Source organism: Pyrus communis, chromosome 8 (genome assembly GCF_963583255.1).
Source record: "Pyrus communis chromosome 8, drPyrComm1.1, whole genome shotgun sequence".
Classification (NCBI taxonomy): Eukaryota; Viridiplantae; Streptophyta; class Magnoliopsida; order Rosales; family Rosaceae; genus Pyrus; species Pyrus communis.
In genome coordinates this window covers 1,408,514-1,422,636 of record NC_084810.1, presented here as the reverse complement: position 1 = coordinate 1,422,636, position 14,123 = coordinate 1,408,514, and the positions used below count along the sequence as shown (strand labels likewise).

General features: G+C 41.0%; 3 protein-coding genes and 1 long non-coding RNA gene across 4 annotated transcripts; 2 read left to right on the top strand and 2 right to left on the bottom strand.

The window, feature by feature from the left end:
* The first annotated feature begins 239 nt into the window (after positions 1-239).
* LOC137742320 (probable indole-3-acetic acid-amido synthetase GH3.6) lies at positions 240-2,540 on the top strand. The gene is made up of 3 exons (XM_068482161.1): positions 240-626; positions 723-830; positions 1,002-2,540. The coding sequence occupies exons 1-3, from the start codon at positions 337-339 to the stop codon at positions 2,329-2,331; spliced, it is 1,728 nt and encodes a 575-aa protein (XP_068338262.1). The 5' UTR covers positions 240-336; the 3' UTR covers positions 2,332-2,540.
* Positions 2,541-2,679: 139 nt separating this feature from the next.
* Positions 2,680-6,193, bottom strand: LOC137742318 (sugar transporter ERD6-like 7). Its single transcript, XM_068482159.1, has 18 exons — positions 5,766-6,193; positions 5,595-5,657; positions 5,257-5,346; positions 5,100-5,159; positions 4,939-5,004; positions 4,757-4,822; positions 4,597-4,672; positions 4,446-4,510; positions 4,263-4,355; positions 4,075-4,155; positions 3,910-3,994; positions 3,766-3,809; positions 3,620-3,682; positions 3,466-3,525; positions 3,331-3,384; positions 3,163-3,222; positions 2,958-3,072; positions 2,680-2,815 (listed from the first exon to the last, which is right to left on the bottom strand). The coding sequence occupies exons 1-18, from the start codon at positions 5,943-5,945 to the stop codon at positions 2,700-2,702; spliced, it is 1,437 nt and encodes a 478-aa protein (XP_068338260.1). The 5' UTR covers positions 5,946-6,193; the 3' UTR covers positions 2,680-2,699.
* Positions 4,022-5,908, top strand: LOC137742319 (uncharacterized). The gene is made up of 5 exons (XR_011069381.1): positions 4,022-4,163; positions 4,413-4,527; positions 4,768-4,818; positions 4,921-5,368; positions 5,633-5,908. It is a non-coding gene; the product is annotated as an uncharacterized lncRNA (long non-coding RNA).
* Positions 6,194-7,212: 1,019 nt separating the features above from the next.
* On the bottom strand, positions 7,213-10,650 carry LOC137741880 (sugar transporter ERD6-like 7). Its single transcript, XM_068481581.1, has 18 exons — positions 10,455-10,650; positions 10,285-10,347; positions 10,015-10,104; positions 9,852-9,911; positions 9,682-9,747; positions 9,522-9,587; positions 9,356-9,431; positions 9,208-9,272; positions 9,021-9,113; positions 8,863-8,943; positions 8,688-8,772; positions 8,455-8,498; positions 8,308-8,370; positions 8,158-8,217; positions 8,014-8,067; positions 7,844-7,903; positions 7,641-7,755; positions 7,213-7,522 (listed from the first exon to the last, which is right to left on the bottom strand). Exons 1-18 carry the CDS (start codon positions 10,569-10,571, stop codon positions 7,407-7,409), a joined length of 1,374 nt encoding a protein of 457 aa, XP_068337682.1. The 5' UTR covers positions 10,572-10,650; the 3' UTR covers positions 7,213-7,406.
* Between the last annotated feature and the right edge of the window lie 3,473 nt (positions 10,651-14,123).

The window sequence follows — 14,123 nt, the reverse complement described above, 5'->3', positions numbered from 1 at the left end:
TAATGTTGCTCATTTGAGTTTGTCATGCAATTTGGGTCTAGTTTTTCTTAGCAAACTCCTCTTTTTTGTCTTCTGTTGCTAGTTGTAGATCTACTGAAGTTTCGTCATCTCAAAACATTTTTATGTAATCTTTCTTTTTCTTTCGAGCTTATCCTCCGTTGTCAATAACAAAAATAAATAAATTTTCAACTGGTAAAGACAAAATTACCATTTTCCCTATATGGGCATAATTGTCTTTTGGGCGTTAATTAGTGTTCTACGTGCGACCTCCGTTGAAACCGAAGCGCGCTGTTTCTCTGTTCTTCTTCTCCCTCGCGATCGCCCCTCCCGAACGACATGACCGACGACGAGCTGCTAACCAAACTCGATGACTCCACCAGAAACGCCACGCGTCACCAGATCGACGCCCTCCGCTCCATCCTCGACCAGAACGGCTCCGTCGCCTATCTCCAGCCTTACCTCCCGCCCCACAATACGCCGCAGGACGCCGCCGCATTCCGTCGCTCCGTGCCGCTGTCTACCTACGACGACTACGCCGAATTCATCAATCAAATGGCGGACACTCCACATATTCAACATCAACAGCCTCTCCTCTCAGTCGATCCACTGCTCTGCTTCTTCTACAGGTACAATACACATATACGTACATATATAATCACTTACTGCTTTGATTCTTCATCAATCGAATGAAAAATCGATTCTTTTTTTTTGGGGTTTTGAAGCTCCGGGACAAGCTCACCGAGGCCAAAGTTGATACCTTACTTCGATTCCAAACTCTCCAAAGGTGCCTCCTTTATAGCTCACCAGGGCGGTTCTGCAATTCTCAGAAGGTATAATTTTTGAAAAAAAAAAATATTGAATTTTACCAGTAGTTTGCTCTTTTTTTCTCGAATTTCTTATGACTTAATGATTTTTACCTGTAGATTTGTAGCTTTTATTTATTAATTTTGTTATGATATTTGGATTTTGAGTAATGGGTTTGTCTTAAAAATTTGCACTAGGCTGTTTCCTCCGAGGCCCTCAGTGAATAAGATAATGTGGTTTATATATGCCGACAATGTGACAACTACAAGAGGTGGTTTTAAGGTTATGGCAGCTTCGACATACCCTTTGCAGAGTGGCAATGCAAATTGGTCTCAGCTTAGCTTTATTTCGAGTCCCCGGGAAGTCATTCTCGGGTCGAATGTTGAGCACCAGATGTATTGCCATCTCCTTTGTGGCCTTAGGAACTGTGATTCAATTGATGCAGTTCGAGCCCCTTATGCAATAGGCTTGATCAAAGTGTTTCGCCTCCTCGAGTCCAAGTGGGAGCAGATGTGTAATGACCTTGAACACGGGATACTGAGTTTGGAGATTGCTGATGTTGCTATGAGGGATTCTGTTGTTGATGTCCTTGGAGGGCCTCAACCGGACTTGGCAAAGAGACTTCGGACAGTTTTCGAGGGGAAGAGTTGGAGTGGGATTGTGAGCAAGTTGTGGCCAAATGCTCGTTATGTTAAGTGTGTTGCTACTGGAAGTATGGAGCAGTATTATCCGAAACTTAAGCACTATGCAGGAGAGATACCTCTGTTAGGTGGAGACTACTTCGCTTCAGAATGCTGTGTGGGTATCAACTTGGATATTATGCAACCCCCTGAGAAAACTAAATTTGTTTTGCTTCCAACTGCCGCCTATTTTGAGTTTCTTCCATTCGATATGAACGAGACTAATGATGCCGGTACAGAAACGGTCGATATTTCTGGTGTTGAGGTGGGGAAGATGTATCAAGTGCTTGTTACTACTTACAGAGGATTTTACCGGTACCATTTGGGTGATATAGTGAGAGTTGTTGGTTTTTATAATTTGTCTCCGGAAGTTGAATTTGTGATGAGAGCACCCAAAGGCCCAGGTGAGATTATAACCGAGAAGGACTTGATGTCTGCAATGCAAAGTTTCCAGCTTATGCTTGAAAATGCAATGGCAACGGAGATTACTGAGTTTGCAAGTTTTTTAGATACTGAGTTGAGCCCAAAACAGTTGAAGGTATTTGCAGAAGTTGGAGAGAGATGCATGTTGTTTACACAGGAGAAGATAGAGGACTCGCTTGTAGTTCTTAGGAGGTGTTGTTCCTCTGTCGAGGATGGTTTGGGAGGCATTTACAAGGTGCAGAGAGATAGAGGTGAAGCAGGCCCTTTGCTGTTATATGTTGTAAAGTCCGGTAGCTTTGACAGACTATCACAGGTAGCCATCGGGAATGGAGCACCAGCTAGTCAATATAAACCACCCAAGATCATAAGAAATCGTGAAATTGTTTGGTTGCTTGAAGAATCTGCTCTTGTTACGATTTCCTGAATTATTCATTGGGAAGATAATACAACATTTACTCTTGGCAGGATGAGCTCTGTTGCTGTACGATATGTCATGTTGGACCCCAAATTACAGACATAGCGTACCATTTCATTGTTGTAAAACGAATCTAGTAATATTTGTTCGATAACCAGGATGTCTGCTACTCTGTTTATATTCTGGTTCTTGTTACTTTACTGCTCTTGCGTGGTAAATAAAAGCATTATATATATATATATATATATATATATATATATATATATATATTACAACAAACGTAGTTCTATCATGAATCAATTTAATTATCTAAATAAAGCAGTCCATTTTCAATGAGAATTTCGGACAACAGTTGCCTTTCATTTCTTTGGTTCCTTTTAATTGTTAATTTCTCCTTGGATTTGTTCCAGGGTTTTTCCCTTTGTTTCAGGTACAACAGCAATCACGAACAACACAGCGAGAACATTGACCACTGCGTACAGAATGAAGGTACCTGAAAATCATGCACAAGTAAGTTAACAAATTGCTTTATAACTTTTATTAGTAACTACCATGTACATTTAGATAGCTTTATAAGTTTACTGAATATTACTGCTTACGACGTAATTAGAACGGAAGATGTTAATTCTATTTACCATATGAGTTCCAACTCATAAGAAAGTTGAAAGTGTAGGAACACAGCCATGCACCAACCCAGTTCACTAACGTTGTTAAGCTTCCGGCCTGTCCTTTAATGTTTATAGGGAATATCTGTAGAGGATAGAAATTTTCTATAGATTGGTGACTTGATCAAGACAACGATTGATGGAGAAATGAATAAATCTTGCAAATCTTACATACCTCTGACATTATAACCCACGGAACTGCTCCCATCCCTATCGAAAAAGATCCTATAAAGATCTGAATTCAGAAACTAACTGTTAGCTAAAGAATGTAAGGAGAAGAAAATACATGAAAAAGATAGTTTTCAAACTGATCTGCATGGATGAAATAAAAGGAGTTACTTACCAATATGCCTGCTACAGCAAATATGGGAGCTGCATCGCGTGCCAGTTCATGAACCTGGTAAACAAAGAGCTCTCTTGTCATCGTTATGTTGGATAAAGCTAAACACAAAGATTAGGGTCAATGTTCGAGGATTACCTTCAGAAAGAATGAAATGGCAACGAGGACACAGCCAAGTATCAACCCGGATGCAGAAGCCTAGAATAAATTGGGGACAAGTTAAAACTTCCGCGTATGAATAGGAATCTGTCTCATAAAATTCTCAAAGAACTAAAACTGTGCTCTGACTTACCAAAATTAGAGGTTTTCTTCCCGCTTTATCCATCACGGCTGCACCAAGGCCAGTTACTACAACCTGTAGATCAGAACCAGATCAAGATGCTTATAACTGAGAGAAATTGAAATATTCCAAGAGTTGTCACAGTAAGCATGTAGAACCTGAAGGATGGCATAGGTTATAGTTCCGATGTCTGGAGAAAATCCTGAGGCAGAAAACAATATCTTTCTTAAGTGAGTGATTCAGTTTGCACTCTGGAAAATGAAAAGGATACAGACAGGTATATTGAAGTTGTATATATATACCTGCTTGCTCAAATATATCACTGACATAGAAACAGACCCCATTGATTCCCCCCAATTGTTGACAGACCATCAACCCGACTGCAATCTGAAACAATTAGAGCAATTTGGCTTGAGGTAAAGAACAATAAAATTGACTGTACACATGGTGTAGGGAGAAGTTCTTACAATGACCGAGCGCAAGTATCTCCTTTGAAACAAATCGAGCAAATTGGATTGAGGGAGCCGATCAAGAGTTGCGATATACTCCTGCCAAGGTATTACACAGTATTACTTTAAATATATGATCTTCGAAATGCTCAAACATATTGTCATTATGGTCTAGGAGATCGAGAGCAGGTATTAAAAATAAGAACCTGGATTTCTGCTGCTTCATCAGATATGTCAGCGTCTTTGCCGCGAAGTTTCTGCAGCGCTAATTCAAACTCTTTCCGGCGTCCTGTCTTTGCCTGCATCCATGATGAAATTGTAATGTATGTCTTCTTTTTATTGAATGTTGCCATCAGATAAACAGAAAATGCAAAAGAGTACTTTCTTACCAACCATCTTGGAGACTCGGGAATGAAAAAGAGACCGAAAATGATCACAGCACAGGGAACAATTCCTGCAATCATCGCACAGGTGAGCACTCACTTAATTACGTATCATGGGGTGTTCTAACTAAAAGCATATTTTGTCTTAGAAATTCACCGATTAGTGCTAAAGCCCGCCAATGCACTACTACCCCGATAATGAAGGAAACGGACACTCCAGAAACAATCATTAACTATAAAATGCGAATAGGGCAATGTTAGTTATGGTCCAAAACACTTGCAGGTATCACGGAATTCATTTCTCATTACATGTTTACCTGATTTACAGCAGTTAATCTTCCTCGAAGATTTTTGGGCGCAATCTCAGCTACGAAAACAGGTACCTTATTACAATCCACCCATTATTCCATCAGACTATGTTGATAACATGTGTTGAATCTTTAAATAGTTATAGTTTGGTGTACAAAATACTCAATTGCAGAAGAGGGTGATGACCCACAATGTACGAAAATGCTCCACTTCCGTACCCAGTTGCCACTCTTCCGATGTCCAGAGACACAGCCCCCTTCAACAGAAAATGATAAAGAACACGAATAAGGTCAAATATTTACTGAGAAGGTAAAATCACAGAGAAATTCCAGCAGTAAAATTGGTACGAACCTTGGAGAAGTAAATAGCAAGCCAGCCTGCAACACAGAAAACACAGGACATTCTCAAGGCCTGCATACAATTTTACAGTATTGATACTGTTAGACGGCGAATATCGGTGAACCGAATTAGGTGATGTCTATATTCGACATAATTTTCGAACTCATACCCCTTTTCGACCAAGAAAATCAGTGATCGGCCCGATTGTGATAGCACCTATCATTGCACCGAATGTCAAAATGGAGCCAAACATTGAATACTGCATACAGATGCACAAGAAGGTAAGATTTTCAGTTTTCAAATCCATAAATTATGATGCAGAATGTTTACATCTTTTCTTGAATCGAAAACTTCTCCCTATGGTTACTGGTAGCGCCTCAGAGATCGAAAGCAATGGCTCAACAGCCATGAATCTGATTGAAACTGCCAGTCTGCCACAATGCATATTTTCATTCATTCACTACATTAACATGCATGCATTTTGTGTAATCCTAATCACATTCATACCTCTGCTAATGACAAACCAAGATCTTTCATGATGCCAGACTGAGTGGGCGACGAGTAACCAACCTGGAAGAAGTCATACAGAGAGTGTCAGAACCAAAATACCAAAACAACTCGCCTGTCCAGAGATCGCTGCTGTGGGAACGAAAACCTGAATAAATCCTAAGCACTTACGCCGCAACCAAATTCATAAGAGCCGCAGACTGCAACAAATGTGCTGAGGTAAACCATCCATTGATCGCCTTTGGCGCTTCCATGACCTGATCCATCTCCATCAGCCGCTTTCACTGCCCTCACCAGCGGCTCTCTCATCTCCTCCCGTGCAGCATTATTTGATAGATCTTCAATGGCCATGCCTGCCCGATTATATGACTCTCCGGTACGTTTATGAATCTTTACAAATGTCAAAAGGAAGGAAGATTCAAACCGAGGTCAGAAGGGATGTAAAAAAATTCTAAATTTTCGATGAAAGTATCATTTTCGAGCTTCTAAGTTTGATCTAAACTGCCTCTTTGATGACATTGTTTCTGTTTCTGTTTCTGTTTAATAAGTTTGAACAAAGGAGCTCAAAAGTAGGCAATTCTGGTGCTCAATTAGTTAAAAACTTGACTTGCTCAAAAGATTGCTACTAATTGTGTATTTGCTGACAAGGCAGTGCATCCCAGCACTAATCCTTTTAATAAAAAGACGATAATAATAATAATCTTTGCCGTTTTGAATTTGTTTGCAATTTGCATGCAAATAATTAAGGAGACATGTTTCCACTTCCAGATAAGCATGGCAGAGTTGGATGATGTTAAAAACAGTCGGTTTCTTCAATGTTTTCGAAGGCGGAACACGGAATACATGCAAGTTTTAAAAAACGCTAGGCGCTAGTCGGTCAGAGGCAGAGGTCTAGGGCCTCGGTATCTACGCAAGGACTAGGCGGTTTTTTTTTTATGTTTTGATTAAATTTATTATGTAATACTATTTGGATACATAAATTATCAAATAAAATGATATATAGTCTATAAGGTATCAGAACATATTGGAAACATGGGGCTCTTAAAATTTAATGAGTGTTCATCCGAGTATTCAACAAGTCTCTTAAAATTTATTGAAAAACTAAAATGCAAAATAAAAGTTAATCTATTTTCTATCTAAATAAGAATCACTACTTAGGCAGGTTTAGGTGGATTAGGCGGGCGCCTAGCCAAATGTGGGTGCCTTTTCTTATTCAAATGCCTAAGAATAAATCAAGGAGGTGGCCAGTCGCCTACTTAGCGTCTAGACAGGGCCTAGGTAGCATTAGGCAGAAATTTTAGAACAGTGGACACTTAATATTATTGTTCTATTCAAATTGAACATATCAAGATGTCGTTCACTTTTCTTTTAAAAGTTAAAACACTTACAACATGCAAAAAAGACCCCGATCCAAGAGAAAATAACATGGATGTCACACGTTTAAGTTTCTCACATGACTGGATGTGATTGGTTTAAGATATTGTAGGTAAGTTCCGCATAAGCGCAAATAAGCCGTTTCCTTTTCCTCCTTTTTCCCACAGGTGAAAATTAATTTTCTGGTCCATTAATGGTTAAACAAAAGGCAAAACGAAGCAAATAAATAATAAAATATCAAACATTTCTTGCAACAAAAGAAAACCTAATTCTGTCGCGAATTGGTTTTATTATCTGGGAAAATAGCAGCACAATATTCTTCTGGTTTTCAAAGATTTCATCTGCCAAGTTTCTGCATTCATTTGTCTAAATTTTCACGCAGAATTACTGCAGTAAACAAATGCTCCTCATTTCTTTTCGTTTTCTTCCCTTTGTTCTCTACTTGTTAATGGCTCCTTGAATCTGTTCCAGGGTTTTCCCTTTCGTTTCAGGGACCATCGAAACCACGAAAGCTACGGCCAGTGCGTTGATTGCGGCATACAAAACGAAGGTGCCTGAAAATCGCGTGCACGTAAGTTATCAGATCTTATAACTTCTGGGAGATTTATAATCTTAACCTTAAGTATTAGTCCTTAGTTCTTGTTGTGTAACAAGAAAGAAAAATGTAGTTACCGTAGGAGCTCCAACTCATAAGATAGTTGAAAGTGTAGGAACACAACCATGCGCCGAACCAGTTCACCAGTGTTGCTACGCTTCCGGCCTGCCCTTTAATGTTTATCGGGAATATCTGCAGCAGACAGTAAATTTGTTTAGATTAGCAGGATGATTGGTAATTAATGGATAGATTTGTGATAAACTTAGATTTTTATGTCTACCTCAGACATAATGACCCAAGGAACTGCTCCCATTCCTATCCCAAAGGATCCAATATAGACCTGAATCCGGAAACTAGTTGTTAAAGAATGCAATTACAATAAACGAACACCCGATGTTAAAGGAGACTGATCTGTGTGGATGAAGTATTTCAACGAGGCTAAAGATTTACCAGAATGCCGGTTACAGCAAGTATGGGAGATGCCTTGTGTGCCAAGTCATGAACCTGGTTCACAAAGTGCACTCTTTGTCAGGTTATTTTCGGATAAATCTAGAGCATTCTATGGTAGGGTGAACAATGAAGGCTGAGGATTACCTTGAGAAAGAATGAAATGGCAGTCAGGAGAGATCCGAGTACCAAGCCTGATGCAGAGAGCTAGAGAGAAAAAATAAATTAAAACCTATTGGATAGGAAAAGGAATCTGTCTCAGAAATTTCCTGGAACTACGATCACGCACTAGCTTACCACAATTAGAGGCTTTCTTCCCGCTTTATCCATCACGGATGCACCAATACCAGTAACCACAACCTGTAAAAACAGAACCACTTCAAGACAGTTCTTACGGAGAGAAATTAAAAGATTCCGAATGCTGTCACAGTAGGAACTGAGAACCTGAAGAACAGCAAAGGATATAGTCCCAATGATGGACGAGAATCCTGACCAATAACATCAAGATTTCAATTGTAGGACAAGATTTTTTGCTTAAGTAAATGATTCAATTTGCACTAATGGAGATAAAAACAGACTGAACGTAAGTTGAGTGTTGTAGATTGAAAACATATAAAGTAGTAGTAGTAGTAGTGTCAGAACGCAAAGATGTACTTTCAAAAGTATGGCCTTTTAACCTGCTTGCTCAAAAATATCACTGACATAGAAACCAACCCCGTTAATTCCCCCCAATTGTTGGCAGACCATCAGCCCGATGCCAATCTGATCAAACAAAGAAATAACCAAATGGAAAGCGAACTCAAACGCAAAGAAAGATAGAACTGACTATAGAAATGGAAGAGAGAAGCTCACAAGGACTGAGCGCAAGTATCTGGTTTGAAACAAATCCAGCAACTTCGCTTTAGGGAGTCGTTCAAGAGTTGCTATGTAATCCTGTCAAGGAATTTCTTAACATAACCGATCTTACGGATGCTCTTAAGATACTGTCATGTAGGTTAGGAGATGAGAACCTGGATTTCTGCTGCTTCGTAAGAGATGTCAGCGTCTTTGCCACGAAGTTTCTGTAGTGCAGCTTCGAAATCTTTATGGCGTCCTGTCTTTGCCTGCATTGATCATGAAGTCATATTCTATGACTTCATTTCGTTCAATTTTACCTCTGAATGATTAGTAAAAAGTAAAATAAAAGCAGTTTCTTACCAACCATCGTGGAGACTCAGGAATGAAAAAAAGACCGAAAATAGACACAGCACACGGCACAATTCCTGAAATCACAACACAAATGAGCCCTCTGCTAATGTGTTAGATAACATGGAGTTTAAAGAATACAGCTGTCTAAGTAATTCACCGATTAATGCTAATGCCCTCCAACTTACTACTACCCCGATTATGAAGGAAACAGAGCTTCCAACACAGATCATTAACTGAAAAAAATGAATAAGAGAAGTCAGATATGAATAATCGGTGTTGTTGCTCGTTAGCTTGAAGTATTGCATTTCTTGTTACATGTTTACCTGATTTACAGCAGTCAGTCTTCCTCGAAGATTTTTGGGTGCGATTTCAGCTATGAAAACAGGTACCTTAACATGTTTTGAAATATCATCTATAAGGTACTTATAAGTAATTTTTCGGTCTCAGAAAATACTCAAGCTATAGAGGAGAGTAATAGCTCACCAAGTACGAAAAGGCTCCCATTCCGTATCCACTTGCCATTCTCCCAATGTCCAATGACAAGACCCCCTTCAAAAGCAATAAGATGGAAAGCATAAATTAGGGCCAAATCTTCGAGGAAAATATTCGTTTAGTAGGTAGAAGTACAGAAAAGTTTCAGGTGTAATATGAACCTCAGAGAAGTAAATAGCAAGCCAACCTGCAACACAGAAAGCAGAAGACATTCTCAAGGCCTGCATACAATTTTACGGTGAAGATATTGTTAGACAGCGAATACCAGTCGAAACAGAATTCATTTCCTGCTAAAAGTTCTGAACCCAAAGCCCCAATTCGTACCCCTTTTCGACCAAGAAAATCCGCAATAGGCCCAATAGTGATAGCTCCTACCATTGCACCAATTGTCAAAATGGAGCCAACCACTGAATACTGCATACATATGTAAAGGAAGAAGAAGAAACTTCAGCTTTTGAAGTTGTCAAGATGAATCTAAAGCATTAGGGAGCTGGTATTTTCGCTCCAGAAAGCCATCCTGCACTCTCCCTATGTAGGTCTGCTTCACGAGCAGCGTCTGGAGACTGAAAGCAATGGCACATCAGCTATACATACCTCTGCTAATGTTAAATTAAGATCTTCCCTAATTGCAGACTGGGTTGGTGACGAATAACCGACCTGGAAGCCATAGATTTACTGTCAGAATTTACCATCCATAACAAGCTAAAGAAGGAAAAAAACTGCAGAATAAGCACTTTTTTTTTCCAAGCAGAATAAGCACTTACACAGCATCCAAATTCGTAAGAGCCACAGACAGCAACAAGTGTGCTGAGATAAACCATCCATTGATCCCCTCTTCTGCTTTCACCAGCCATGAGTGGTTCTCTTATTCCACCATCCATGTCTGCCCTGGATTGTATAAACTCGAAACGTCTCGATGAACTAGTATAAATGGCAAAGAGAAAATGATTCAAACAGATGGTTTGTATACAAAAGATATGTTTTCTGTGTTGCTTATTGTAATAATAGTCAGATGTTTTATATACATCTTACACAGACACATATGCAATAAACTAAAGACACATGCTTACTGCCCATGCTGCTGTCAGGAATATTGCAGCCACGTGCCCATGCTGCAACACATCAGAGCACATGAGGTCTGCTGTCCAGGTTGTATTCCAATTGTGCAGTTGGTGGAGCAGCAGTTGATGGAGCAGATTCCAGGTTGTATTCCAATTGTGCAGTTGGTGGAGCAGATTCCTTAACACGCCCCCGCAAGACGGTGGCACCATCGGAGACACCGATCTTGGAACGAAGGAGATGGAAACGTGGACGTGGCAAGGATTTGGTTAGAGCGTCTGCAAGCTGATCAGTAGTGGAGACATGAGAGACTTGAAGAAGACCACGAGTGACACGATCCCGTACAAACTGAAAATCAATATCGATATGCTTCATACGGGAATGGAGAACCGGATTAGCACAATAGAACATGGCTCCAATGTTATCACAAGAAACAGCCGGTGTTGTGGGGAGAGAAATGCCAAGTTCACGCAGTAAGGACTGAATCCATATGAGTTCAGCAGTGGTGGCAGCAATGGCCCGATATTCGGCTTCGGTAGAGGAGCGAGAGACAGACCGCTGCTTTCGGGAGCTCCAAGAGATAAGATTGCCACCAAGATAGACAACATAGCCAGTCGTAGATTTGCGATCATCACGATCACCAGCCCAGTCAGCATCGGAAAAGGCATAGAGACGATGAGAGGGGCGACGACAAAGATGAAGGCCAAAGGAAATGGTACCCTTCAGGTAGCGGAGAAGACGCTTGAGTGCCTGCCAGTGAGTCTCGGAAGGAGAATGCATGAATTGAGAGAGCTTATTGACTGTGAAGGAGATGTCAGGGCGTGTAAGACTGAGATATTGAAGTCCACCAACAAGACGACGGTAGGGAGTGGGATCCGTTGGGGAGGAGCCATCATGGAGCATGAGTGAGTGAGTGGTGGAGAGAGGCGTACTGACAGCCTTTGCACCATCCATCTTGGCATTGACAAGAAGATCATGAATGTACTTGTGCTGAGAGAGAAATAGGCCAGTGGCTGTGGGAAGGACTTCAACACCAAGAAAGTAATGTAAGGAGCCCAGGTCCTTGACGGAGAACCGAGTTGCCAACAGGTGAATGAACTTTGCTATAAGTGAGGAATCGTTTCCTGTAATAAGAAGATCATCAACATAAACCAAAAAATAAATTACAGCAGTCCCTTTATTCAAGAGAAAGAGTGAGGCATCAGAGATGGCATTGACAAAGCCATGGGAGAGCAGAAATGAGTGTAATTCCTTGTACCATGCCCTGGGAGCCTGTTTGAGGCCATAGAGGGCTTTCCTCAATTTACACACATGAGATGGATGATTGGAGTCAACAAAACCAGGTGGTTGGACCATATAGACATTTTCACGGAGTGTGCCATGAAGGAAAGCATTGTTGACGTCCAACTGACGAATTGGCCACTTATGAGTCACGGCAAGATGCAAAACAATGCGTATGGTAGTAGGTTTGATCACCGGACTGAAAGTATCTGAAAAATCAATACCAGGACGTTGGTGAAAACCCTTGGCAACTAAGCGTGCCTTGTACCTGTCAATATTGCCATCAGGATGCCGTTTAATACGAAACACCCACTTACAACCAATAAGATTTTGAGAGGGAAGGGAAGGAACGAGCTCCCATGTACCATTGCGAATTAACGCATTGAACTCATTGGACATTGCTTGTCGCCAAAGGGGATCCTTGACAGCCTGAGAGACACATGTCGGTTCAACTGAGGAGAGAATGGGATGTTTAGTAGCAGTCATAGCATACCGAGGATTGGGTTTGTGGATACCGACTTTGGTACGGGTGATCATGGAATGATTGGGGAGCGCAGGAGGTACGGGGGGGTTGGGGGAGGTTGGGTTAGAGGATGGAAAGGTGACAACAGTCCTATGAGGGTTTCTAGTGTATGTACGAACGGGGTTGTTGGGGGGAGGTGGCTGGACGTGATCAGTTTGGGTTGGAGAATGTGGTGGGGTGAATATAGGTGCAGCGGATGGTGACGGTTCTGAGACAGGGGCAGATTCTGATGATGATGATGTGACGTGTGGTGGCAGCGAAGAAGAAACAGCCGACTCAACAGGCCTGGTGGGTAAGTGGACGGGAACATGAGTAACTGGAGAAAGAGAAGAGACCCAAGTGTGAGAGTTATCAACCGTGACATGGGGAGTGGAGGAAGGGAGGTTAGCAAGAGGAAAAGTGGACTCATCGAATTGAACATGCCGAGAGATAAAAATTTTGTGGGAGGAAAGATCAAGACACTGAAATGCACTTTGATTAGATGAGTAACCAAGGAAGAGGCATGGGCGGGAACGAGGGAGTAATTTATTGGAATTGTAAGGACGTAACCAAGGAAAACACAAGCACCCAAATGTACGAAGACGGGAGTAGTTGGGTTGTTCATCAAATAGTTGAGTGAATGGGGAGAGATTATTAAGAATCGGAGTGGGCATACGGTTGATAAGATAGGTAGCTGTTTTAAAGGCATAAGACCAATAGGTGAGAGGTAAAGAAGCTTGATGAAGAAGTGTGAGACCAGTTTCAACAATATGACGATGTCGTCGTTCGGCGACTCCATTGTGTTGAGGAGTGTGAGGTGGTGTAAGAAGATGGGTGATGCCATTGGATGAGAGAAAATGTTGGAGTTTGATAAATTCACCCCCACCATCAGTGTATAACCTAGTGATTTTTCTTTTGAAGTAATTTTCAACTAGTGCTTTGAAGGTGACAAAAGTGGAAAACACATCAGATTTCTTTTTGAGAGGGTAGAGCCATATATATTTTGTAAAATGATCAACAAAGATAACATAGTAAGAAAAACCATCAATTGAAGAGTATGGAGCAGGGCCCCAAACATCACTATAAACGAGGTCTAATGCACCATGACTGGTGAGAGACGAAGTTCCAAACGGGAGACGATGGCTTTTATTACATAGACATGAATGACAAACAGACTTGAACAACTTGGAAGACACATTAATGGAAGACATACGAAGGACTTGTTGGAGAGTTTGATGGCTGGGATGACCAAGACGACGATGCCAGAGGTTGGGAGAGACCACCACACCCACCATAGCTTGTGGTTGATGAAATGATTTAGATTTAGGAGACCACTCATACACATCATCCTTATTCGGGCCTCGAAGAAGAACCGCCCCCGTGCTCAGATCCTTGACATGAAAGAAATCAGGAAAAAGTTCAATAGAGGTATTATTTTGTTTATTAAATTTAGAGATAGAAATAATGTCTTTTTTCATAGAAGGAACGCATAGAACGTTTGATAAGCTGAAAGATTGGGAGGATGAGGAGGGTAAAGTGGTTGAACCGACATGTGTGATACCCAAACCTGAACCATTACCAATAATTATTT